This window comes from Amblyraja radiata, chromosome 1 (assembly GCF_010909765.2).
Source record: "Amblyraja radiata isolate CabotCenter1 chromosome 1, sAmbRad1.1.pri, whole genome shotgun sequence".
Classification (NCBI taxonomy): Eukaryota; Metazoa; Chordata; class Chondrichthyes; order Rajiformes; family Rajidae; genus Amblyraja; species Amblyraja radiata.
Window position 1 is genome coordinate 32,579,063 of NC_045956.1, and position 27,745 is coordinate 32,606,807.

General features: G+C 47.2%; 1 protein-coding gene across 1 annotated transcript; it reads right to left on the bottom strand.

Moving 5' to 3' along the window:
* Positions 1 to 111: 111 nt before the first annotated feature.
* LOC116972437 (SPARC-like protein 1) lies at positions 112 to 26,485 on the bottom strand. The gene is made up of 11 exons (XM_033020137.1): positions 26,425 to 26,485; positions 24,907 to 24,976; positions 20,366 to 20,404; positions 18,814 to 19,476; positions 15,985 to 16,384; positions 9,886 to 10,007; positions 7,331 to 7,448; positions 6,398 to 6,534; positions 4,032 to 4,180; positions 2,119 to 2,267; positions 112 to 536 (listed from the first exon to the last, which is right to left on the bottom strand). The coding sequence occupies exons 2-11, from the start codon at positions 24,958 to 24,960 to the stop codon at positions 508 to 510; spliced, it is 1,860 nt and encodes a 619-aa protein (XP_032876028.1). The 5' UTR covers positions 24,961 to 24,976; positions 26,425 to 26,485; the 3' UTR covers positions 112 to 507.
* Positions 26,486 to 27,745: the final 1,260 nt, after the last annotated feature.

Sequence of the window (27,745 nt, forward strand, 5' to 3'; positions counted from 1 at the left end):
ATTAAAATATCCATTGACGGCCTCCACAGCCATCTGTGGCAATAAATTCCACAGATTCACCACCCTCTGACTTAACAAAATTCCTCCTCATGTTTTATTCTGTGCCCTCTGGTCCAGGACTCGCCCACTAGTGGAAACATCCTCTCCACATCCACTCTATCGCGGCCTTTCACTATTCTCCCCATCTCAAGAACAAATGTAGTGGAGACAGAGAAACTGGGTGGAAGGGGTGGTGTCCTTAGAGATGGGTTGGGAGGAGGTAGCTGGGGAAAACGGGAGGGTTTTTAATTAAGAGCAGACTTCTAATGGGGAAGTTTCAGCATTTTGTAGCTTTCTATACAACACCAACCAAGAAAAGGTAACCCCAAATGAAATATATTCAAAGCAGATGACAGGTTTGTTTTGCATAATATTTCTTGTGCTGGTGAAGAATCCAGCTGTCATATCTTGATTGATCATGGACTTCAATTGAGATCAGTGTTGAGGTCCATACCTCCAGTGGACGTGTTAGAAGATGTAATTGGGATCAATGTCCTCTGTAACAGAGAAAAATCAATATTGAGGAGGCAATTAGCATCATACAACACAGAAACAGGCCCTTCTGCCCAACTAGTCTATGCTGACCAGGTCACCCCATCTAAGCTAGTTCTATTTAGCCCATATCCCTCTAAACCTTTCCTATCAATGTAACATTTGTTTAAGAAAGAACTGCAGATGCTGGAAAGATCGCAAGTAGACAAAAATCCTGAAGAAACTCAGCGGGTGAGGCAGCATCTGTGGAGCGAACTTTGCTTCATCGATGCTGCCTCACCCACTGAGTTTCTCCAGCATTTGTCTACCTATCAATGTAACAAGTGTCTTTTAAATGTTACAGTACCTGCTTCAGCTACCTCCGCTGGCAGCTTGTCCCAAATAACTATCACCCTCAGTGGAACAATCTGCCCACCCCCCCTCTCGCAGTTTCTATTAAATCTTTCCCCTCTCACCTTAAATCTATGTCCTCCAGTTCTTGATTCCCCGCTGGGTAAAAGAGCATGCATTCATTCTATCAATTCTCCTCACGATTTATGCACCTTTTTAAGATCAACCTCCTGTGCTCCAAGGAATAAAGTCCTAGCCTGCCCAATTTCTCACTATAGCTCAGGCCTATAGCGAGTCCTGGCAGTATCCTCGTAAATCTTCCCTGTACTCTTTCTAACTTTGTGTCTTCCCTCGTGTGATGTATTGGAGGCAGATGGGGTGAACTGTGAGGACGACTCCTTTTCTGTCTGGATGAGAGCAGAACAGGGGCAAAAACGGAGATGGGGCGAGTAATATCCTTTGAATTTACCTTTGAGAGACAGAGTGGAAACAGGCCCTTCGGCCCACCGACCTGCGATCACACTCCACACTAGCACTATCCTACACGCTAGGGACAATTTACAATTTTTACAGATCCAATTAACCTATAAACCTGTACATCTGGAATCTGGGAGAAGCCTCACACAGTCACAGGGAGGACATAGACAGCACCTGTAGTCAGGATCAAACCCGTGCTCTGGCACTGCAAGGCAACAACTCTACTGCTGCGCCACTGTACCTCACTGGCTATTGAAGTTGTTTGATCCCAGGCTAATAATCTAGAAAGACTCAATAGACAGTCGTCCCCAGAACTCTATAACGACTGCGGTAGGCAAAGGTGTGAGCGAGAGGGAGAGGAGGCTGGGACTCAGAGCACAGGAGCATAAGGGGAGATTTATAGAGGTGTATAAAATCATGAGGAATAGATAGAGTAGATACACATAATCTCTTGCCCAAAGTAGTAGAATCGAGGACCAGAGGACAGGTTTACGGTGAGGAGCAGAAAACATTTAATAGGAATGTGATGGGTAACTTTTTTTTTTTTTTTTTTTTTAAACACAAAGAATGGTGGGTGTATGGAATAAGCTGCCAGAGGAGGTAGTTGAGGCTGGGACTATCCAAGCATTTAAGACAGTTAGACAGGTACATGGATAGGACAGGTTTGGAGGGATATGGACCACACGCAGGCAGGTGGGACTAGTGTAGCTGGGACATGTGGGCTAGTTTGGCCGAAGGGCCTGTTTCCACGCTGTATCACTGATCCTATCAGTGTCTCACCTTCTCTGAGGCTGAAGCATTTGGCCCATTCCCGGAGGGAGATGTCCGCATCACCGCTGGTGTCACAGGCTGTGAAAAACCGGGTTGCGCAGTGTTGCAAAGGAATCCCAGGCATGCGCAAAGGGGCCAGCTCAGAGTGGGTAAGGTAACTGCAAGGAAAATAAGAGCATCATAAAGCAGTGAGGCAAAGTTTGGACATCCGTAATTCAGTGGTGGCACAGCAGTAGAGTTGCTGCCACATCAGCGGCAGGAAACCTGGGTTCCACCCCGAGTGTGGTCATGGTTTAAGAACAAATCAAAATAGGACGTACATGATAAATGGTAGGGAATTGAAGAATACAGTTGAACAGAGGGATCTGGGAATAACCGTGCATAGTTCCTTGAAGGTGGAATCTCATATAGATAGGGTGGTAAAGAAAGCTTTTGGTATGCTAGCCTTTATAAATCAGAGCATTGAGTATAGAAGCTGGGATGTAATGTTAAAATTGTACAAGGCATTGGTGAGACCAAATCTGGAGTATGGTGTACAATTTTGGTCGCCCAATTATAGGAAGGATGTCAACAAAATAGAGAGAGTACAGAGGAGATTTACTAGAATGTTGCCTGGGTTTCAACAACTAAGTTACAGAGATAGGTTGAATAAGTTAGGTCTTTATTCTCTGGAGCGCAGAAGGTTAAGGGGGGACTTGATAGAGGTCTTTAAAATGATGAGAGGGATAGACAGAGTTGATGTGATCAAGCTTTTCCCTTTGAGAATAGGAAAGATTCAAACAAGAGGACATGACTTCAGAATTAAGGGACAGAAGTTTAGGGGTAACATGAGGGGGAACTTCTTTACTCAGAGTGGTAGCGGTGTGGAATGAGCTTCCAGTGGAAGTGGTGGCGGCAGGTTCGTTGGTATCATTTAAAAATAAATTGGATAGGCATATGGATGAGAAGGGAATGGAGGGTTATGGTATGAGTGCAGGCAGGTGGGACTAAGGGAAAAAAGTTGTTCGGCACGGACTTGTAGGGCCGAGATGGCCTGTTTCCGTGCTGTAATTGTTATATGGTTATATGGTCTGCGGAGTTTGTACACCCGCCCTTTGACCGGGAGTGGGAGGAAACCCGAGCACCCAGAGAAAGCCCACACGTTCACGGGGAGAACGTACAAACTCCGTACAGACAGCACCCGTAGTCAGGGTGGAACCCAGATTGGAGCGGCTGGGCTTGTATACTCTGGAATTTAGAAGGATGAGAGGATATCTTATTGAAACATAAGATTATTAAGGATTTGTACATGCTAGAGGCAGGAAACATGTTCCCGATGTTGGGGGAGTCCAGAACCAGGGGCTACAGTTTAAGAATAAAGGGCAAGCCATTTAGAACGGAGATAAGGAAACACTTTTTCACAGAGAGAGTGGTGAGTCTGTGGAATTCTCTGCCTCAGAGGGCGGTGGAGGCCGGTTCTCTGGATACTTTCAAGAGAGAGCTAGATAGGGCTCTTGAAGATAGTGGAGTCAGGGGGTATGGGGAGAAGGCAGGAACGGGGTACCGATTGTGGATGATCAGCCATGATCACTTTGAATGGCGGTGCTGGCTCGAAGGGCCGAATGGCCTACTCCTGCACCTATTGTCTATTGCGCTGCGCCACCGTGCCACCAGGGTGCGGGGAAATCAAAATGAGTAGAAAGTTACAGGGGAGTAAATGTGTGGCAGTAATACTGCCTCCAGCGACCAAGACCTCAGGTGCTGTCTGTATGGAGTTGTGCACGTTCTCCCAGTGACAGTGTGGGTTCCTCGCCCCCCCCCCCCCCCCGGTGCTCCGGTTTCCTCCCACGTCAGGTAGTTAATTAGCTGCTGTAAGTGCAGGCGAGGGTCAGAATCGGGGCGAGCGTGGGGATGGGTCGAAGTGAAGACGAAGTGCTCCCTACCCATCCACGGGATGCTGGTCCAGCTGTTGGAAGTGCCAATGCACAGGGTAGGTGAAGTGGTAGTAGTTGTGAGTGAAGTCGTCCAGCAGCATCTGTGGAGAGTAATCACCACGAGGGAGGTGATGCTCCTCATTGTACAGCCTCTTCATCTGCAACACAAGGACAGCAGCTCAGCTCATTGTCACATGTACCCAGGTACAGTGAAACGCATCTGTTGCGTGCTAACCATTCAGCAGAAAGACAATACATGATTACAATCAAGCAATTTATAGTGTACAGATACAGGATAAGTGCAAGGTAAAGCCAGTAAAGTCTGATCCAGGATAGTCCGAGGGTCACCAACCAGGTAGATGGGAGGTCTGGACCGCTCTCTAGTTGGTGGTGAGATGATTCAGTTGTCTGATAACAGCTGGGAAGAAACTGTCCCTAATCTGGAGAACTGTCTCGACCTGAAACATTGCTTTTTTTCCTTCGCTCCATAGATGCTGCCTCACCCGCTCAGTTTCTCCAGCATATTTGTCTACCTGAATCTGGAGGTGTGCGTTTCCACACTTCTGTACCTCTTGCCTGGTGGGAGAGGGGTGTCCGGGGTGCGACTCGTCCTTGATTATGCTGCTGGCCTTGCCGTGGCAGCGTGAGGTATAAATAGAGTCAATGGAAGGGAGGTTGGTTTGTGTGATGGTCTGGGCTGCGTCCACAATTCGCTGCAGATAATAGCAGCAGCAGCAGCAGGCCACTCGGACCCTCAAGCCTGGCGCCACTGGCTAGCCTATACTGGCCCCAACTCCTCTCCCGATCAACATCCCCAATCGCCCTCGATTCCTCTCATCTTTCAAATATTTATCCAATGATCCAGCCTCCAACACCCTCGAGGGGAGTTGGTCTGTTCTGGGAGCAGAATTAGGCCATTCGGCCCAGAGTCTTTTCTCTGTGCCTCGGTACATGTAACAATGAGTTAAATTAAAAGCAGGATATTCAGGTGGAGAGCCCGCCTAAACCCACAGCCCCCTCTCCCTGCCCCCCCCCCCCCCCACCCACCCACCCCTGGAAATATTACAGTACTTGCTGCTGCTGGAAATTGATAAATCACAAAGATCTAGCAGTCTAAAAAATGAAGACACAATGCTGGGGTAACTCAGTGGGTCAGGCAGCATCTCTGGAGAACGTGGATAGGTGGCGTGCTGGGTCAGGCCCTTTCTTCATTCTGATCGTAGGGGTTGGGGGACCTTGGGGGTGGGGGGGGAACTGGAAGCAAGACCAGAACAAATGAGGGCCAGCAACAGATGACCTCAGGCAGGGAGGTTCCCTGATAGGCTGAATTTTGGCTCGAGACAGTGTGATCCTAAAGGATACATTGTAGTGAACTGCGGAACTGGTTAACCATGTTATAGTGTAGGGAAGGGTGGGGAGGGGACTGTACGTTACTTAAATTAGAGAATTCAATATCCATACCACGATGAACAACCCTAATCCTACCTCAGCAACAGAATACCATGGACCACCTCTTGCACTACCATGGACGTGGTTCCCAAATTAGTATTTTTGCATTTTTTAGGCGCATTGTGAATTTCACTGCTAATTCTCTTTCATGTAAACCAGCATCTGTAGTTCCTTCTGCCTCCATTTCACTGCTACACAGCAGAATCTCAAGCTAGGCCTACATTGAAGTACTCGTCATCCCTCTGACGAGATTTCTGCGAGACCCCCTCTCATCACTCCCCGTGATCATTTGCCGTTTGTCCTGCCCCCACCTCTTCCAGTTTTCTCCACCCCCACACACAATCATGAAACGTCACCTATCCATGTTCTCCAGAGTCACTGCCTGATTCGCTGAGTTAAGGGCCTGTCCCACGAGCATGCGACTCCATGCGGCAAGCGCGACCTCAATGGCCTGTCCCACGAGCATGCGACTGCATGCGGCAAGCGCGACTAAACCAGAAGGCCGCGCGGAGGACGAGTGAGTGACATGAAGTTCGAGCGAAGTCCGCGCTTGACGTACGGCGTCAAGACGCTGCGTATGCCCGTCTAGGTGGTGCGTACGGCATCGAGGCGGTGGCGGAGTTTTTGAGCACGGTCAGTTTTTCGGAGCCCCGCGCGACTAGCTCCGCACAACTCCATAGAAGTGGGACCGGCCCCGCGAGGCCATACGGCTCAAGCGACCACGTTAGGTCGCGTTTACCGCATGGTGTCGCATGCTCGTGGGACAGGCCCTTTACTCTAACACTCTGTGTCCATGTTCTCCAGAGATGCTGCCTGACCCGCTGAGTTTCTCCAGCATTCTTTGTCTACCTTCAATTTTTCCAGCATCTGCAGTTCTTTCTTAATACGACCATGTTCTCTGTGTTTTCCCACAATGTGACTCTTACCGTCGCTCGCTCCCTCGGGGAAAGGATGCCGGGAGACTGCAGGTCCTGCTCGTACATCTGTATCAAGATGTTCTTCAGCCAGTCTCGCAGGCGCAGCGGGAACTCCTCCAGCTCGGTGTTCAGGCACGGAGCGATGTCTGTGCACAACCAGAGAACGTCCGTTACAGCTATTCCCCTGCTGCAGGGAGGAACCAGCCCAACACCCCAAGCTCGCAGGTCGTAGGAGCAGAATTGGGCCATTCAGCCCATCAAGTCTACTCCAACATTCAGTCACGCCTGATCTATCTCTCCTTCCTAATCCCATTCTCCTGTCTTCTCCCCATAACCCTTGACATCCGTACTAATCAAGAATATGTCTTAAAAATACCTAATGACTTTGCCTCCACAGCCGTCTGTGGCAATTAATTCCAGATTCACCACCCTCTGACTAAAGAAATTCCTCCTCATCTCCTTTCTAAAGGTGCGTTCTTTTATTTTGAGGCCGTAACCTCTGGTCCTAGACCCTCCCACTAGTGGAAACATCCTCTCCACACCCACTCCATCCAGGCTTTGGGTGGGAGTTTGTAGCCGTGTTCAATGCTTGAAGACTCTGCAAACTTATAATATGTTGCCCATGTTCCGAGAAGGAACCACTCAAGCGGTGTGTCCACTTGGAATGATTCACACGCAGACCAGTGATCACACTCGTTCTATGTTATCCCATTTCCTCATCCACTCCCTGCAAGAGGGCCACCTAACCCACGTCTTTGAGATGTGGGGGGAAATCCGGAGCTCCCGGAGGGAACCCACGCAGTCACGGGGAGAATGAGCAAACCCTGCACGGACAGGACCCAAGATCAGGATGGAACCCGGGCCTTTGGAACTGTGAGTCAGCGGCTCCACCCACTGTCCCGCCTCTGGAGTCTGTATTCTGGGTTCAAAGTTTGTACTTACATTTGCAAGATCCAACGTAATCCAGGTGAATCCTGCGTGCCATCGTGCTTTCAAGCTCACATTTGGAGGCATAAAACTGGCAGTGGTTTTCATAAGTCTCGTTGTTGGTGCCACAGACCTGGAGTAGGAATCGATCAACAATTAGAGGCAAGATGGGAAGAAGACGCAGCAACCATTTTCAAAACCATGAAGGCTGTGCAAGACTCGACCAATGGCTGTGTCTGACTTTGTCCACTTTTGTAGGGGCACACACTAGAATATTATCGTCACTTGCTGCAAGATACAGCGCGAAGCTTGTTCAGTGTGCGATCCAGTGAAATCAGAAAGGGAGTACCTTCATAAAGTAAATGCGTGAAGCAATCAAGGAGGGGCAAGGATCAGCAAAATCAGCAGGCCAAGCAGCATTTCTAGACGCAGGGTCCCGACCTCAAACATCACCAATCCATGTCGTCTATATTGCCCATTCCCATTTGCCGTAGGATGGCTCAATGATGCTGCAGCAGAGACCTGGGTTCAACCCCCACTACAAAGTGCTGTCTGTACAGAGTTTGTACATTCTCCGCGAGCTCCGGCTTCCTCCCACACTCCAAAGACTTGCGGGTTTGAAGGTTAATTGGCTTCTATAAATTGTCATTAGTGTAGGATGGTGCTAATTTAGAGGGTGGAGTGGGAGAATGCAATCTTCTCGTGGTCCACCCTGTTTCGACTAATGCAATCAACCTGACGTGCACAAACAAATAGATCACATACAACAAGTTGACCTACAACATTACGCTGTGCACGCCATACGCAAGAAGACGAATGTAGAGTGTTATCTATCGCTGGTCAGCGTGGACTCTGTGGGCCAATGGGACCCGTTTCTGCCCTGTATCTCTAAAGTCTAAAGCTTGCAATTGGCTCAAATCTAAATCTTTACATTGTTAGAATTTGGTTCAGGAACGGAGCAGAGTTCCAATGAACTATTTTACCAATTCCTGCCCATTAATTAAAATGGTAATCTATAAGTAGTATTTTTAAAGTGGTAAAAACAGCATTTACCTGTTTTTGTCTCATATTCTCGAAATCTTTCTTATCAGTGTAAATGGCCAAATATTTTTTAAATGTTGTCTCCATTTCTGTCATTACTTCTGACGTTAGAAATAGTGTAGAATCAGGCCCTTCGGCCCACTGAGTCCACACTGACCATCGATCACCCCGTTCACTCGTACTATCCTACACACTCGGGAAAATTTACAAAAGCCAATTAACTGACAAAGGTGCACATATTGAGTGTGGGAGGAAATTAGAGCGTCTGGAGAACACCCACGCGGTCACAGGGTGAATGTGCAAACTCCACACAGACAGCACCCGTAGTTATGAGCGAACCCGGGTCTCTGCCGCTGTAAGGAAGCAACCCTACTGCTTTGCCACCGTGGCGCCCGCTTCCTCCCCCAGTTCCTCTGGCAGCTCGCCATTTATCCACCACACTCTGGAAATTGCAACTCAGATGTACTTCAAATCTTCCCCATCATATTTTATCCCTATGCCCTCTAGTTTTAATCTCCCCGACCCTAGGGAACAAGATGGTGACTATCCACCCGACCTATAACCATGATTGGAGAATATCTAAAACTCCTCAGCATCCTGTGCTCCAGGGAAAACAGTCCCAGCCCATCTCATATTTCCGTGTGTGTCGTGTCTGTGCATCCAACCATCTCGCACTTTCTTGCCAATGGATAAAGACCATGAGACATTGGAGCAGAACTAGGACATTCAGCCCATCGAGTCTACTCCACCATTTAATCATGACCAATCTATCTTTCCCTCTCAAACCCATTCTCCCGCTTTCTCCATGTAACCTTTGTCATCCACACTAACCAAGAATCCACAGCCGTTTGTGGCCATGAATACCACAGAATGACCAGAACTCCTCATCTCCATTCTAAATTTTCCAAATGTTGGGAGAGTCCAGAACCAAGAGTCACAGTTTAAGAATAAGGGGTAAGTCATTTAGAACGGAGGTGAGGAAATACTTTTTCACACAGAGAGTTGTGAGTCTGTGGAATTCTCTGCCTCAGAGGGTGGTGGAGGCCGGTTCTCTGGATACTTTCAAGAGAGAGCTAGATAGGGCTCTTAAAGATAGCAGAGTCAGGGGATATGGGGAGAAGGCAGGAATGGGGTACTGATTGGGGATGATCAGCCATGATCACATTGAATGGCTCGAAGGGCCGGAGGGCCTACTCCTGCCCCCCCCCCCCCCCCCCCACCACCCCCGCAACCGTGCAGTGAGGAGACGGGACCCAACGGGTCCCCCTTGGTCTAGTTGTCTATAAAGATACGTCTTTTTATTCTGAGTCTGCGCCCTCGGGTTCTAGACTCTCCCACGAGTGGAAACTGTCAAACACACAACTGTCAAACCCAACAATTAAGACGTGCTTGTGATCCCACATGGGCCCTGGTCTCACTAACCACAAGGTAAGACCAATGCTTGGGCGTTTTCCCTTCCTTCGACCTGGAGATGGAGTAGGTCAACCTGGATCCTGAGAGACTGACCCAGGGGGGGAGAAGATACTCACGGTCTGTAGATCTGGAATGTTGGTGGGACAGGTTGACATATCTTGGCACAGGCAAAGAGGATCTCCCTCCAAGTTGAGCTCACAGATCTCTCCATGTCCACAGTGGAACTTCTTGCATGGGTCTAAACATAGAATAAAACCACTGGACAGGTCAGCCATCTTGTTCACGAGTTTAAGATGTTTAAATGTCATGTGTACAGGCAACAGAACAATAACATTCTTACTTGGCACAGTTTAACAGGCCCATTAATGCAATAACACAGATATATGATAATCAATAATACAAGGCATTAATAACAATACTAGATTATTCACAGGAGACAACTCAGAAAGGCATCATCAGAGACCCACACCACCCTGGCCACTCTCTCATCTCGCTGCTACCATCGGGAAGAAGGTACAGGAGCCTGAAAACCGTGACCTCCAGGTTCCAGAACAGCTTCTTCCCAGCAACCATCAGGCTGTTGAACACTGCCCAACACTTCTTCTTCTTCTTCTATGTGGTGTTTTTTGGCGGTTGGCAAACAACTTTTTTGGTGCATTACCGCCACCAACTGGCATGGAGTGTGGATCAAACAACACCATTACATTTACTAATAACCTATATCCTTCCGAACAAATTGGTTACCCTAAGAAAATGCAACAGGATTTGACAGCACTTATTTGAACTTCCTTGCAAAATATCTACCAAATCAAATTGTATTCTTTCTTTTCTGAACTGCTCACTCATCCGTTCTCTCTCCTCCTCATACCTCTCACAATGTACAATGACATGCTCTATTGTCTCTTCTTGCCCACAGTATTCACATCTACCTGTATTATGCTTGCCTATTATAAAAAGTGTACTGTTCAGACCAGTGTGTCCAAATCTAATTCTTGAGATTACTGTCTCCTCTTTTCTGTTTTTTCCTCCACATCTCATTTCTCCCACTTTCCTCTGGACTCTGTAGAACCACCGTCCTTTCCGCTCTTCATCCCATTGCTTTTGCCATCTTTCCTTCAGTCTTTGCTTAATAATGTCTTTGATTTCAGTTTTACCTATGTTAATACTTAAATCAATTTTACTTCTTTTTGCTACCTCTTTTGCTACCTTATCTGCCATTTCGTTTCCTCTAATGCCAATGTGTGCTGGTACCCATAAAAATATGACTGTAAGCCCCATCATTTGAATTCTGAATAGTGTTTGTTGTATTTCAATCAAAATGTCTGGTCTACTGTCTGAATGGCTGTGCTGTAAACTCTTTATTGCTAAACCTGAATCTGAGCAAATAACTGTCCTTAAAGGCCTAGTATCCTCGACCCACTGTACCGCTAACAATATTGCAATCATTTCACCTGTGTATACTGAGACCTCATTATTGATCCTCTTCCCTACTATGTGAAATTCTGGTACAATAAATGCTACTCCTACTTTATCTACTGAATCTTTTGATGCATCTGTATAAATTTGGACAAAACTGTAGTATCTGTCAATGTATTCCTGTATGATGACTGAATTATACCTATGTTGTTTATCCTTGTTTTCCTGTTCTAATGTTGTAAAGTCTACTGTTGCATCTGGAAGTATCCAAGGTGGAATTGAAGGTAATGGAACTGTTGGAACCACATTTAATTGTGCTATGCCGATTTGTACTGCTCTCTGGGTCACTGTCCATCCAAAACTTTTTGTTTCCCTTCTCTCCTTTTCCCAGCATGGTTTGATAGTAACTTGTGCTGGGTGTTCTTGACTCTGGCCCTGTAGGTTAATCCAGTAATTTAATGAAAGCTGTATCCTTCTCATCTCTAGAGGCATCTCCCCCATTTCAACCTGTAAAGTTGGAGTTGTTTTTATTGCACCTGTACATATTCTCAATGCCTGATATTGAATGTTGTCTATTTTCTTAAGAGAAGTACTTGATGCGGACCCATACACCACACAACCATAATCTAACACAGATCTAATTAACCCATTGTATATAGCCTTCAAAGCTTTTCTATCTGCCCCCCAATCACATCCAACTAAACATCTCATTACATTAAGTATCTTCTTACATTTGTCCACTACTTTCTGAATATGAACTATCCATGTAATCCTCTCATCAAACCATAAACCTAAAAATTTATAGTATTTTACTCTCTCCAATTCCTGGTTATATAATTTTAGTTTAACCTCACTACCAATTTCCTTCCTAGTAAAAAATATTATCTTTGTCTTTTCCACAGAAAATTTGAATCCCCATTTATAAGACCACTCTTGTACCTTTATTATAGCCCTCTGTAGTTTCTGCACAATAAACTTCACATTTCTCCCCCTTTTCCAGATTGCCCCATCATCCGCAAACAGTGAAACTCCCATTTCATTTACAATTTCATCATACACATCATTTATCATTACTAAAAATAGTAAAGGACTTATTATGCTCCCTTGAGGTGTTCCATTTACAATATCTAATGTTCCTGAGTATTGATTTCCAACTCGTACTTGTATTGACCTCCCAAATAAAAAATCCTTAATCCATTTAAATATACGACCTTTAATCCCCAATTTACCTAGTTTCACTAATAACCCTTCTCCCCACATCATATCATATGCTTTCTCAATATCAAAAAATACAGCTACTACACTTTCTCTATTAATTTGTGCTCTCCTAATTTCATGTTCTAAACATATAGCTGGATCCATGGTGTTTCTCCCCTTCCTAAAACCACTCTGGTAATTGGATAAATATCCTTTATTTTCTACATAATATGTTAACCTTTCATTTACCATTTTTTCCATTACTTTACATATGTTGGATGTTAATGCAATAGGCCTATAATTCCCTGGGTTTGTCAGATCTTTACCTGGCTTTCCTATTGGGATTACTACTGCCTCCTTCCACCTTTGCGGTAATTTCCCACCCTCCCACACTTTATTATAAAATTCTAACAAAAAATCCTTGGATGTTTCACTGAGATGGTTTAACATGGTGTAACAAATCTGATCTTTACCTGGTGCTGACATCTTGGTTTTTCTAAGAGCTCGGTTGAATTCTGTCTTTGTGAATGGTTTGTTTAGAACATCGTTAGTGTCTTCCTCATGTCGTATTAACTGTTATGGTATTTTCTTTTCCTTTTCTTCCTTCTTCACTAACATTGTCTGAACTGTGAATTTTAGCAAAAGATTTTGCCAACATCTCTGCTTTCTCTTCGTCTTTCACTGCTGTAATTTCACCGTCAGTTAGGATTGGATATTTGTATTCTCTTTTAATTCCTTTCATTCTCCTTATCATTCCCCAAACTTGACCTACTTTTGTCTCCCTTCCCACTGAGTTACAAAATGTCCTCCAAAATTCCCTCTTTGCATTTTTTATTACTCTTCTTACACTTGCTTGCAACCTTTTGTATTCAATAAGATTATGAAAATTATGATTTCTTTTCAAAATTTTAAAAGCTTTATTTCGACACTTAATTGCTTTGTCACATTCCTTAGTCCACCATGGTACGCTCTTTTTGTTGTGCTTACCTCCTTTCCTCTTAATGTACTTTGTTGCTGCCTCTAAAATGGCTTCGCAAACAGAAATATTTAAATTATCCACATCTTCATAAATATCAATTTTTTCCATTTCTTGATCACTAATAGTCTTAAACTTTTCCCAATCCGCACCACTAAAAGACCACTTTTGTATTCTCTCTGTATTATACTCCTCTAAACTCACTCCTACTACTATTTCTATCGGGTAGTGGTCACTTCCTACCGTTGTTCTTCGAATTACTTCCCATGAACAAACACCCGCCAATGAGTCTGACACTAGTGTGAGGTCTATGGCTGATTCTGACCCTGTTCTGATGTTGATTCGTGTCCCACTTCCATCATTAAGACACACAAGGTTATTCTTCTCCATTAAATCCTCAATCACCATCCCATTTTCATCATTAGAATCATCCCACAACGTGCTATGAGCATTAAAATCACCACAACATATAACTTTCCCCCCTAAATACCCAGCAAGTTCATCCATCAACTCCAATGAAAGCCTTTTACACGGATTATTAAAATTAACAATTTTAACCTTACCTTCTCTTATCCAAATTTCCACCACTAAATATTCTAATTCTGTTCCTTTCACCAACAATCTATTCTGTATTCCTTGCTTTATAAATATTACACACCCCCCTCCACTTCCCTCCCCCCTATCTCTACGGATACTATCATAACCTTTGATGACAAAGTCTAATGAAGGCTTAAGCCAGCTTTCTTGAATACATATGACTTCTGGTTTCTTCTTTAACTCTTTAATGAATCCTTTAAACTCTTGTCCATTTGCTATTATGCTCCTTGCGTTCCATTGTAATATAATCAATTTGACCTATCACCAGAACCTTCCTCCCTTCCATCTCCTTCAAGCTTTTTATTGATACTCTCCCATGATACTTCTTTTAAACCCAAAAACGTCTCTGCTCCCTTAACAATGATTTTTATTTTTTCTGTTTTGTGTTTAACCTGATCAGTACAGTTGATTACATATGCAATGAAAACAATTAGCTTATCAGCTGTCAGTTCTGTGTGAGTTTTGACTGCTTGACTTTCCTCTGATCTCAAAAACGGATGATTCTCTCTCCCATTAATATCCACTCTTCCCCTTTGTCCTTGCACCTTCTTCACTGCCTCTGAGTAGCTTATGTTACTTACTGTTTTCACTTGCTGAATCTCCACAGCCCTCTTCCTGACTTCACATCCCCCATACGTTACCCTGTGCGGTCCTCCGCAATTGCAGCATTTATCCTGCATATTTTCTCTGCACTCTTCAAATCTATGCTCTCCTCCACACTTGGGACACCTCTGATTCCCCTTACACACCGCTGCTATATGTCCATACCTCTGGCATTTATAACATCGGAGCGGTGGAGGGATATAAGGCCTCACTGGAAAGATCATGCATCCGATTCTCACTTTTTCTGGTAGTTCAGTCTGCTGAAACTCCAGAAGCACAGACAAGCTCTCTACCCTCTTACCCTCCACTGTCCTTAACAATCTCTTAGCTACACTCACCTGGCCACCAAAAATACTCCGTTTGAGTTTCTCCAGGTCTTCATCTACCGGAATACCTGTTATTACTCCCCTTCTACTCTCACCCAGAGTCTTTCTTTCACTAACCATCTTCTTGCAAACACTTTCAATCTTCAGAGCCTTATTTTTCTGCTCTTCCGTTTTACATATTATTAACAAGTTCCCGTCTCTCAAAATCTTAGCTGTTTCCACCTCTCCTACCTTCTTCTTTAGCTCCCTGGATAAAGCTATCGGACTTAAATTGACATGCTCATCTTCCTTTCTAAATTTCAGTATTATTTTAACCTCCTTCCTTTCAACCTTTTTCCGAACCGTTCTCCTATCCTCTTCTGAACTGTTCCCTTCAAAACTCCTTTTGCTGTTTTGGCTGAGCTCGTTTCGCCTGATTCCTCCTTCTCCTTGATTCCTCCCTAATCTCCGACTAGACACTGCCGTCCAGTCACCATAAGCCCTATCATCTTGATCTTCGTCATCCTCTAATCCTACTTGAGTTGCCATTTGATCCAGTCACAAACCAGTTTATGCCAACCGCCAACTCCTAGTCCCTCTCTCCCTTCCACACGGGAGCCCCGCGGCGGCGCTGAATGAATCCTGGCCTCTGGTGAAACGCTGCGTCTCGTCCGCCGCCTCTCCACCCACCCCTCCACTGCCCAACACTGACCTAGAATGTCTGTGTCTTTAATTGCACTGCTGACATGGTTTATACTATTAGGATTACCTAGTATTTAGTTTAGAGATACAGCATGGAAACAGGCACTTTGGCCCATCTGGTCCACGCTGACCATCGATCACCCGTTCACACTAGTTCTATGTTATCCCCTCCCTACACACTAGGGGTAATTTACAGGAGGCAATTAACCTACAAACCCACACATCTTTGAGATATGGGAGGAAACCGGAGCACCTGGAGGAAACCCACGCGGTCAATGGAAGAACGTGCAAACTCCATACAGATAACACCCGAGGTCAGGATTGAACCCGGGTCGATGGCGCTGAGAGGCAGCAGCCCTATCTGCCGTGTCACAGCTGCCCACACTACTGATCAAAATCCACCCCAAAGCCATGCTCACCGTTTTTGTTCAGCATGGTGTCACTGGGATCAAAAGTGGCCCCATTGAAATCAGTGTATCTATAGTCCAAGTAGTCGTCTTCCTGGTTGGATCCCGCTGTGCCTCCTGGACCCAAGTCGACATCGTTGTCGGCATGGGGGTTGGTGCCATACCCATAGTCCACTGCGATATCTCCAGTGGCATCCATCAACACAACCTGAAGGAGGTCGGCCTCATCGGAGGCAGAGACGCTATCTTCCACCGACTCTGACGAGTTGGAATTGGTGGCCACAGACTCCACCGACTCTGCCATGGAGTTGGTGTCCATGTCTTCCATCAATTGCCCTTCCAAGGCGGTGATGTCCAGCACAAACTCTGTTGCTTCACCAACACTGGACACAGCTTCATCAACACCCTGGGCCTGCAGACAAAGGAACAAGACGTGAACAAACGGATCCATTTATGTAGCTGCTGCAAGTAGTAAAGGCGAGTCCAGAACCAGGGGCCACAGTCTTAGAATAAAGGGGAGGCCATTTAAGTCTGAAGTGAGAAATAACTTTTTCACCCAGAGAGTTGTGAATTTGTGCCACAGAGGGCAGTGGAGGCCAAATCACTGGATGGATTAAAGAGGGAGTTAGATAGAGCTCTAGGGGCTGTTGGAATCAAGGGATATGGGGAGAAGGCAGGCACGGGTTATTGATTGGGGATGATCAGCCATGATCACAATCAATGGCAGTGCTGGCTCGAAGGGCCGAATGGCCTCCTCCTGCACCTATTTTCTATGTTTCGATGTTTCGAAGTACAACCCAAAACATCACTTATCCATGTCCTCCACAGATGCTGCCTGACCCGCGGAGTTTAGTTTAGAGATACAGCTAGGAAACAGACCCTTAGGCCCACTGAAACCGTGCCAACCAGCAATCCCCATACACTAGCACTCACCTAAGGTCAATTTACAGAAGCCTATAAAGCTATCAAACCTGTAGATCTTTTGGGCTGTGGGAGGAAAACGGAGCACCCGGAGAAAGCCCATACGGTTGCAGGGAGAATGTACAAACTCTGCACCCGCAGTCAGGATCAAACCCGGGTCTCTAGCACTGTGAGGCAGTAACTCCACCGTTGTGCCACCGTGCCGCCCAAGAGTTACTCCAGCGTTTGTGTCCAGCACAATGTGGTGAATCTGTGGAGTTCATTGCCACAGACAGCTGTGACGGCCAAGTAATTCTGTATGTTTAAAGTATCTATTGGCAGGTTCTTGATTAGTAAGGGCGTCAGGGGTTATGGGGAGGAGAATGGGGTTGAGAGGGCTAGATAGATCAGCCATGATTGAATGCAGTATGGCAGCAACTCTGCCGCTGCACCACCATGCCACCCACAAAGAGTAGGGATTAACGGTTCCCTTTCAGAATGGCAGGCAGTGACTAGTTGGGTACCGCAAGGCTCGGTGCTGGGACCACAGCTATTTACAATATACATCAATGATGTAGATGAAAGAATTAAAAGTAACATTAGCAAATTTGCAGATGACACAAAGCTGGGTGGCAGTGTGAACTGTGAAGAGGATGCTATGAGGATGCAGGGTGACTTGGGCAGGTTGGGTGAGTGGGCAGATGCATGGCAGATGCAGTATAATGTGGATAAATGTGAGGTTATCCACTTTGGTGACAAGAACGGGAAGGCAGATTATCATCTGAATGGTGTCAGGTTAGGAAAAGGGGAAGTACAATGAGACCTGGGTCTCTTTGTTCATCAGTCACTGAAAGTAAGCATGCAGGTACAACAGGCAGTGAAGAAAGCTAATGGCATGTTGGCCTTTATAACAAGAGGAGTTGAGTACAGGGACAAAGAGGTCCTTCTGCAGTTGTACAGAGCCCTAGTGAGACCACACCTGGAGTGCAGTTTTGGTCTCTTAATTTGCGGACGGCTTTTGAGGGAGTGCAGTATAGGTTCACGAGGTTAATCCCAGGATGGCGGGACTGTCATATGAGGAAAGACTGGGCTTGTATTCACTGGAATTTAGAAGGATGAGAGGGTTTCTTATAGAAACTTTTAAAATTGTTAAGGGATTGAACACACTAGATGCAGGAAACATGTTCCCGATGTTGGGGGACTCCAGAACCAGGGGCCACAGTTTAAGAATAAGGGGCAAGCCATTTAGAACAGACAGTTGTGAATTTGTGGAACTCTCTGCCTCAGAGGGCAGTGGAGGCCGATTCACTGGATGCATTCAAGAGAGAGTTAGATAGAGCTCTTAGGGATAGCAGAATCAAGGGGTATGGAGAGAAGGCAGGAGCAGGGTTCTGATTGTGAATGATCGGCCATGATCACATTGAATGGCGATGCTGGCCTGAAGGGCCGAATGGCCTCCTCCTGCACCTATTCTCTATGTATCTAATGTGCCCTCACCAACAGCTTGTTCAACTGTAATAGAACATCCAAATTTCTATGTTTAGGAAGGAACTGCAGATGCTGGTTTATACCAAAGATAGATACCAAATGTCAGAGTAACTCAGCGGGTCAGGCAGCATTTCTGGAGAGAAAGAAATAGGTATCATTTTGGTTTTGGTTGGGATGGGACGTTTAAGTCTGAAGAAGGATTATGACCCGAAAGCATCTCCAGAGATGCTGGCCGATCCACTGAGTTACTCCAGAATGTTGTGTCTATCTTCTATACTCAATATCCTGACTGATGAGGACTAATGTACCTAAAACATTCCTGACACCTTGTGTACCTTGATGCCAGGTTTAGGGAGTTATGTCCCTGCACTCCAAGATCCCACTGCTCCACAACACTCCAGAGCCATGCCAGATAATGGAGGAGTAATGTCGTAAACTGACAAAGAGACAAACCTCTGCAGGTTGGGGTGGCTGAAGCCAGTCTTCAACAGGCCCAGGCTGGTTCATTAATCCTGCAATAGGCAGGGGTTCCCCGGGATTGAAGTCCACAACAGCAGGCTCATTGGATGCTGCAAGAAGACCAGCGGTCTGATTACCTACTGCGACCGTCTGATCATCTCCCAGATTTAATTCAACCAAGTCTGTATTCTGCAGAGAGTCCAGGAACGGGAGGACAGCTGCTGCTGGCGGCGGCGGCGGATTCACAACTTCAGCGATTGGACCTCCTGGGTTCTTCTGGTCAAACCCAACTGGCTTTGTACCCAGCCCTGGTCCAAATGGATCATCATACGTTGGGTCAAGAGGTGGTCCATAGTCAGGCAGGCCGAGGGTTGCAAGCATCTGCTGGATTGTACTAATCATACCGACCGTGTCTTCCATGGACATGTCCCCACTGTTGGAGGTCATTCCAGCGACGTTTTGCGCAAAAACGTTCATCCCGTTTCCCATGGGGGGGCCGTAATAATTAAGCAACGGCGATTGTCTCAGCCTATTGAGGTAAGCCAAGTAGTTCCAGTTCTGAAAACGATTGGATTTGGGAAAGGTGTTGAGTCGGCGGCTTTGCAACATGCGTTGGAACATTAATGTGTTGGCCAGTTGGCTTTGGGTTGACATTGCCTGCAATGGGTAAGAAGGCGCATTAAATTAGAGAGAACGGAGGAACTGCAGATGCTGGTTTAAAAATTAGGCAAACGTGCTCGAGTAACTCAACGGGTCAGGCGGCATCTCCAGAGAATATTTTACAAGTGTACAAGACATTGGTGAGGCCACATTTAGAGTATTGGGTTCAGTTTTGGTCCCCAGATGCTGCCTGACCCGCTGAGTTCCTCCAGCACTTGGTGTTTTTCTCCATATTCCGGCATCTGCAGTCTTGTGATTCAATGACCCAAACCACCCCTCTCCCTCTCCTTCCCCCTCCCTCCTCATGCCCCCTCCTCTGGCTCCGCATCATTGTCTTCATATCTGCTCCACTTTCCACAGCAACTGAGACAGACTTTACTACCAGAGTTGGGGGGCACAGCAGGTAGAGCCGCAGCCTAACAGGGGCAGAGACTCAGGTCAAATCCCAACCTCGGGTGCTGTCTGTATAGAGTTTGCACGTTCCCTCTGATCATGTGGGTTTTCTCCGAGTGCTCCGGTTTCCTCTCACACTCCAAAGAGGTGCAGGTTTGTAGGCCTATTGCCTTGGTTAAATTGTCCCTAGTGTATGTTGGCTAGTGCTGGTTTGTGGGGGAATCGCTGGTCGGCGATGACTCGGTGGGCCAAAGAGCCTGCTACCGCGCTGTACCTCAAACTAAACTAGCGTGAACGGGTGATCGCTGCTCAGCATGGGGACCCCGTGTGCTGACGGGCCAGTTTGCATGCTGTATCTCTCAACTAAACATTTCCTTATGCGATCACACCCAATCTGAGGGGTGATCTCACTCAATGGTCAGCATGGACTCGGTGGGCCGAAGGATTTGTTTCCACGCCAATCAATCAACCGATCAATAACAGTGCAAGTTACCTCGTTGCTGCCACTGTCCAAATCTCTGGCATGCCGCACCTGGGAAATGAAACATAAAACAATTCAGATTTTGAACATGGACATATCTGGTCACTGTTAGATCACATCCTCAACCCCTGGTTTAGTTTTGTTTTGCCACGTCTACAGAGATGCAGTGAAAAGCTTAGTTTCACGTGCTGTACAGTCAAATCATCCCAAACACGAGTACAATCACACAGTAAAGGGGAGAAAGAGAGACTAGAGGGGAACACACTGAGGAAGGATGCACTGGCATTGGAGAGGATCCAGAGGATGTTTACGAATGATCTCAGGGATGATTCGGTTAACATACAACGAGCATTTGATGCCACTGGGCCTCTACATGCTGGAGTTTAGAAGGATGAGGGGGTACCTCATGGATAGAGTGGATGTTTCCACTAGCGGGAGAGTCTAGGACCAGAGGGCACAGCCTCAGAATAAAAGGACGTGCCTTCAGAAAGGGTATAAGGAAAGTCAATGGATATTTTTTAAGTGGAGATTGTCAGATTCTCGATTAGTGCGGGTGTCAGGGGTTGCGGGGAGAAGGTAGGAGAATGGGGTTGAGAGGGACAGATATATCAGTCATGATTGAATGGTATTGTGGACTTGATGGGCTGAATGGCCTAACTCTGCTCCTATGACTTATGAACCTTCGATTGTAAATAGATCCTCTTCTGGGACACGCCACACAAACTTGCAATTTCCAAGTCTCTGAAAAGTCTGATTTTGGCCCAAGGAGATGTGCAGTTTCTCATTTGCTCAGGTTAAGGCCAGGTGTCCTGGCGGCATTGGACAGGTGAGGTAGGGGTGGGCCTGGCCCAGCGCCTAGCCATCGGCTCCTTCCACTGCAGCTCCATGCAGCTTATTGATATTTAAGAGGATAGATGCAAAAAGTTGGAGTAACTCAGTGGGTCAGGCAGCATCTCTGGAGAGAAGGAATGGGTGACGTTGCGGGTCGAGGCCCTTCTTCAGACCGAAATGCCATTCATTCCTTCTCTCCAGAGATGCTGCCTGACCCGCTGACTTACTCCAGCATTTTGTGACCATCTTCGATTTAAACCAGCATCTGCAGACCTACCACTTGATATTTAAGTGTATTTGTTTTACTTTGTGCTATGGACTTGGGTATTGTTTTGCATTGCACATATTATTCTTGTAAATAATTGATTTAAGTTATTTTTGGTTAAAAACAAACAAAAAACCCACAACCGGCGACCACGGCAAAGGCACCGTCCTCCCCTCCAGCAGCCGCCCATCTGCTTCCGTGCGCAGAGGTCGCAGTGTCCCCCTTCACGAGCCGATCACGGAACTTTAGGGCGAGGGAGCGGGAGCAGTGTCCACGGACCGCTGACCCTTCCACCACCACCATCTTGACTGTCCCCGGGCGGAGACGTCCCATCCGCCCATGGACCTCTTCCCACCACAGAGAGCCAGATACTCCTTCCTAGTGAAGCAAAGATTCACTTGCGCTCCCTCCAGTCCAACGTGAACACAAAAGGCAAGCACAGTGGCACAGCGGAGAGTTGCTGCCCTACAGCGACAGAGACCAGAGTTCAACCCTGACCTGAGGTTTGTACCTTCTCCCTGTGGCTTGCGTGGGTTTTCTCCAGGTGCAGCGAATTGTGGACACAGCCCAGACCATCACACAAACCAACCTCCCTTCCATTGACTCCATCTATACCTCACGCTGCCACGGCAAGGCCAGCAGCATAATCAAGGACCAGTCTCATCCCGGTCACTTCCTCTTCTCCCCTCTCCCATCAGGCACGAGGTACAGAAGTGTGAAAACGCACACCTCCAGATTCATGGACAGTTTCTTCCCAGCTGTTATCAGGCAACTGAACCATCCTACCACAACCAGAGAAGAATCCTGAACTATTATCCACCTCATTCGGAGACCCTCAGACTATCTTTGATCGGACTTCATCAACTTTATCTTGTACTAAACGTTATTTCCTTACACTGTAAATGGCTCGATTGTAATCATGTATTGCCTTACCCCTGTGGTTAACACGTGCCAATAGCTTTTTACAGTACCTCAGTACACGTGACAATAAACAAAACTAAACTTCCTCCCACATTCCAAAGATGTGCAGGTTTGTTAGTTAATTGGCTTTGGTAGAAACAGGCCCTTTGGACCAACTTGCCCACGTCAACCACTATGCCCCATCTACACTAGTCCCACCTGCCTGCGCTTTGTCCATATCCCTCAAAATATTTCCTAACCATGTACCTGTCCAAATGTCTCAAATATTATGACAGTAACATTTAGTTCTACCCTAGTGTGTAGAACTCCACTATTGGGAGAGTCTAGGACCAGAGGACTGTGAATCTGTGGAATTCATTGCCACAGAGGCTGTGGAGGACAAGACAGTGGATATTAACAGTGGATATATAAGGCAGAGATTAACAGATTCTTGATTAATGTGGGTTTCAGGGGTTACGCAGGAGAATGGGGTTGAGATGGAAAATAGATCAGCCATGATTGAATGGCGGAGTAGATTTGATGGGCCGAGTGGCCTAATTCTGCTCCTATCACTTATGAACTTGGGTGATCATTGGTCGGCATGGACAGTGGACCCAAGGGCCTGTTTCCACGCTGTATCTCCAACACTCATACTGAAACGTATTAGTGTTGAATTGGACTCCCGTACATTGAGGGACCGGACCCTGTGGCTGTGGCCTCTCCACCGTGACCCTGAGCCGCTGGTCCCACTCTCACCCTCTACCTCCTGCCCTGTTCTAGTGAAGGACAGGGACACCATCTCGCCTTCCAGCCAAACACGCAATCACTCCCCGCACTCACTGAATTCAACAGTTTCCGACCAATGGCCATTCCGTTCTTGGACATTACGTAGAACACTACAGCATAAGATCAGGCCCTTCGGTCCACAAATGTTTCGGCCAAACATGATGCCAAGACCACCACTTGTCAACCTGCTCATAACCCTGATGCCTTCATTCTCAGCATATCCATGTGCCTATCCAAAAGTCTTTTAAGTACCACTATCGTATCTGCCTCCACCTCCACCCCCACCCCTAGCAGCACATTCCAGGTCCCCACCACCCTCTGTAAAAAAAACATGCCCCAGACATCCCTTTTAAACTTAGCCCCTCTCACCTTAAAGCCAAGCCCTCTAGTACTTGATTTTTCCATCCAGGGAATGGGTTCTGACCGTCTACCTTTTATATGAAGTTCTCTCCATTGCAGTTATACAATTCAGAACTTTCTCTGGTGCCATTTCAAACTTCAGCATAGACAGGCGTCTCAGCTGGCACGGAAAGGTTGGTCAGAAGGTTAATCTCCAGGATGGCGGGACTGTCATATGAAGAAAGATTGGAAAGACTGGGCTTGTATTCACTGGAATTTAGAAGGATGAGAGGGCATCTTATAGAAACGTATAAATTTGTAAATGGACTGGACAAGCTAGATGCAGAAAAAAATGTTCCCAATGTTGAGGGAGTCCAGAACCAGGGGCCACAGTCTAAGAATAAAAGGGAGGCCATTTAAAACTGAGATGAGAAAAAACGTTTTCACCCAGAGAGTTGTGAATTTGTGGAATCAGGGGAGGCCAAGTGACTGGATGAATTTAAAAGAGAGTTAGATAGAGCTCTAGGGGCTAGCAGAATCAAGGGATATGGGGAGAAGGCAGGCACGGGTTACTGATTGTGGATGATCAGCCATGATCACAATGATCAAAGGGCCGAATGGCCTCCTCCTGCACCTATTTTCTATGTTTCTATGAAGGGACTGTTTCCATGCTGTATAACTGTAGAAATTACACATCACTTAGACACACTTTTCCCAAAGGTGCCTCTCTCTACTGATACAATCATTTATGCCTCTCTCTGCCTCCATACGTATCAAGTACTTATGACTTTTTAAATAAATTTAATTATCTGAGCCACCCCAAGTGGGATTTGGCTTCTTGAACCCTTACTGCCATTCAGTAAGATCCCAACGGATCACTTTATCACCAGCTTCCCTTGAGTTACCGGCCAAAACTCCACCAACCTCAGCCCCGAATGTACCAATGACTGGGCATCCACTGCCCTAGAGCCATACAGTGTGGAAGCAGGCCCTTTGGCCCAACTTGCCCATGCAGACCAATATGCACCATCAACACTGGTCCCACCTGCACATGGTTGGCCCATATCCCTGTCCATGTAACTGCCCAAATGTCTCAAATATTATGATAGTACCAGCCTCAGCTACCTCCTCCGGCAACTCGTTCCATACACCCACTACACTTTGTGTAAAAAAAGTTATTACCCCTCAGGTTCCTATTAAATCTTTCACCTTGAACCCATGTCCTCTGGTCCTCGATTCCCCTACTCTGGGTAAAAGACTCTGCGTATTCACCCGATCTATTTCTCTGACGATCTCATACAAAATCACAAAATCAAAGTCAATTAATTGGTTTGGTTCACATCTTAAACCATTGTTTGAAACATCATTTACTTGAAGTAAGCGTGAAGTGAGGAGTAAAACCAACTTCATTTAGACACGGGAAGATGCTTACCGGACCAGCCAAGGTCAAGGCCAAGAGGCAGCTGCTGACAATCACCACTTTCATCCTCACGAAGAATCACCTGCAAAATACACAAATAATCAGCAGACAAAGCTGACCCAAATCACACTGTGGCGTCCATGTCACATGTACCGAGGTACAGTGAAAAGCTTTGTTGTTATCCAGTCAGCAGAAAGACTGGACATGATTATAATCGAGCCGTCCACAGTGTACAGATACAGGATAAAGGCAATAATGTTTAGTGCAGGATAAAGTCCAGTAAATTTTGATTAAAGATAGTCCCAGGGTCTCCAATGAGGTAGATGGGAGGTCAGGACTAGTTGGTGATAGGATAATTCAGTTGCCTGATAACAGCTGGGAAGAAACTGTCCCTGAATCTGGAGGTGTGCGTTTTCACACTTCTGTACCTCTTGCCTGATGGGAGAGGGGAGAAGAGGGAGTGACCAGGGTGAGACTGGTCCTTGATTATACGGGTGGATAGACGGTGATGTGGAGAGATAAAGAAGTCTTCTTATCGAGTCCACACACAAGATTAGAAGTTGTTCAGCCAGAGCTGAACACACTTCTCGGCATCTGCATACAATGGTGTCTGTCTTGTCGCTAATTGTGCTATAAAGAACAATGAATGAAAGATATGCATAAAAGTAATGATGATAAAGGAAACAGGCCATTGTTAGCTGTTTGTTGGGTGAAAATGAGAAGCTGGTGCAACTTGGGTGGGGGAGGGATAGAGAGAGGGAATGCCGGGGCTACCTGAAGTGAGAGAAATCAATATTCATACCACTGGGCTGTAAGCTGCCCAAGCGAAATATGAGATGCTGTTCCTCCAATTTGCGTTTAGCCTCACTCTGACAATGGAGGAGACCGAGGACTGAAAGGCCAGTGTGGGAATTGGAAGGAGAATTAAAGTGTTTAGCAACCGAGAGATCAGGTTGGTTCAGGCGGGCTGAGTGAAAGTGTTCCGCAAAACGATCGTCCAGTCTGCGTTTGGTCTCGCCGATGTATAAGAGTCCACATCTTGAACAACAGATACAGCAGATGAGGTTGGAGGAGGTGCAAGTGAACCTCTGCCTAACCTGAAAGGACTGTCGGGGTCCCTGGACAGAATCGAGGGGAGGAGGTACAAGGGACAGGGACAGAGGATACTCGGGGCGGGGACAGATGAGACGCCGAGCTCCCTGTCTGTCACAGTTGTAGCGGGAATCTCTGCTGCCCGTCTCTGCTCCCACCCTGGGGGTAAAACCCCTCCATCACCGCCTGAGGACAGAGCACAGATTGTACACCCCCCCCCCCCCCCCCCCTGAAACATCAACCCCTTCTCCCTCCACAGGCGCTGCCCGACCCGACCCGCGGACTCACTCACTCCCTCCTTCCCTGGAGCCTGGAGCGAGGGAGACCCCTCCCCCCCTCATCAGTCACCCCGTCCCGGGACCAGCAGGGTCCGGCCCGCACCCCCGATCCCCACCCCGCTGCCCCCTCCCTCACTCCGCTCCCCTCCGGCATCATTACCTGATGGGCCGCTGGACTGGACCGTGCTGAGTCTCTTCTCTTCACTTCACTTTTCCGCTCTCTGAAAAGTTAACCCCTTCTCCCTCCACAGGCGCTGCCCGACCCGCGGAGATGTCAGATTAAACTGCAGACTGTTTGTGCCTCCCCCCTCCCCTCCCCTCCACCAGCGTGGAGAAGGGTCCCGACCCCCAAACATCGCCTGTTCACCCCCCTCCACAGACGCTGCCTGCCTGCCCGACCCGCGCTCCCTCACTCATCCTGCTCGTCCTTCAGCATCCCCCCCCCCCCCCCCCCTCCCCACCCACCCACCCACACCCCACACCACACACCCACCCACACCCCCACACCCCCCGCCCCCCCCACCCCCATGGCGCAGTCCCTCACCCACCCGGCACCCAGTCACCCAGTCACCCAGTCACCCAGCCACCCAGTCACCCAGTCACCCAGTCACCCAGTCACCCAGTCACCCAGTCACCCAGTACCTGTGCTTTGGGGGGCGTGTGAGCCGTGGACACTCCGGAGCCAGTGCGCTCCGCTATAAGATCTTTGGCGCTCACGGCTCCTCACTTATACCCCAGCCCGTCCCCACCCGGCCAATCACCGCTCAGGCAAGGGGCTAGGACCGGCCAATCACTGTTCAAGGAAGGGTTGGATTTTAGCCAATCATTCTTCAGGGATGTGTTCAGCCAATCATTCTTCAAGGATGGGTTCAGCCAATCATTCTTCAAGGTTGGTGTTGGGTTCAGCCAATCACTGCTCAAGGAAGGGTTGGGTTCAACCAATCATTTTTCATGGTTGGGGTTGGGTTCAGCTAATCACTGCTCAAGGAAGGGTTGGATTCAGCGAATCATTCTTCGGGGTTGAGGGGTTGGGTTCAGCCAATCATTCTTCAGGGAAGGGTTTGGGGTGAGAGTACAATGCGCACTGGCGTGAGCCAATGGGAGTGGCAGCACTCTCTCCAGTCACAACTTGTCCATGGTGCAAGCATTCATTACACTGATCAGCACTCACTTCATCCTAACAACACGATGTCGCAACTTGCACTGACTCACCTGGCCTTGACATGCCTGTCATAGAGTCATAGAGTGATACCGTGTAGAAACAAGCCCTCCCAACTTGCCCACGCCGACCAACATGCCCCATCTACACTAGTCCCACCTGCCCGCGTTTTGTCGCTAACCCTCCAAACCTGTCCTATCCATGTATCCAAACTGGAGGATGAGACAGATGTTGAGGGGCATGAATGTAATCACAAGGTGAAATCAGGAGGCAGCTCGAATGTCGGTGAAACATCACTCCCTGACGAACTCAATGCGTTTTA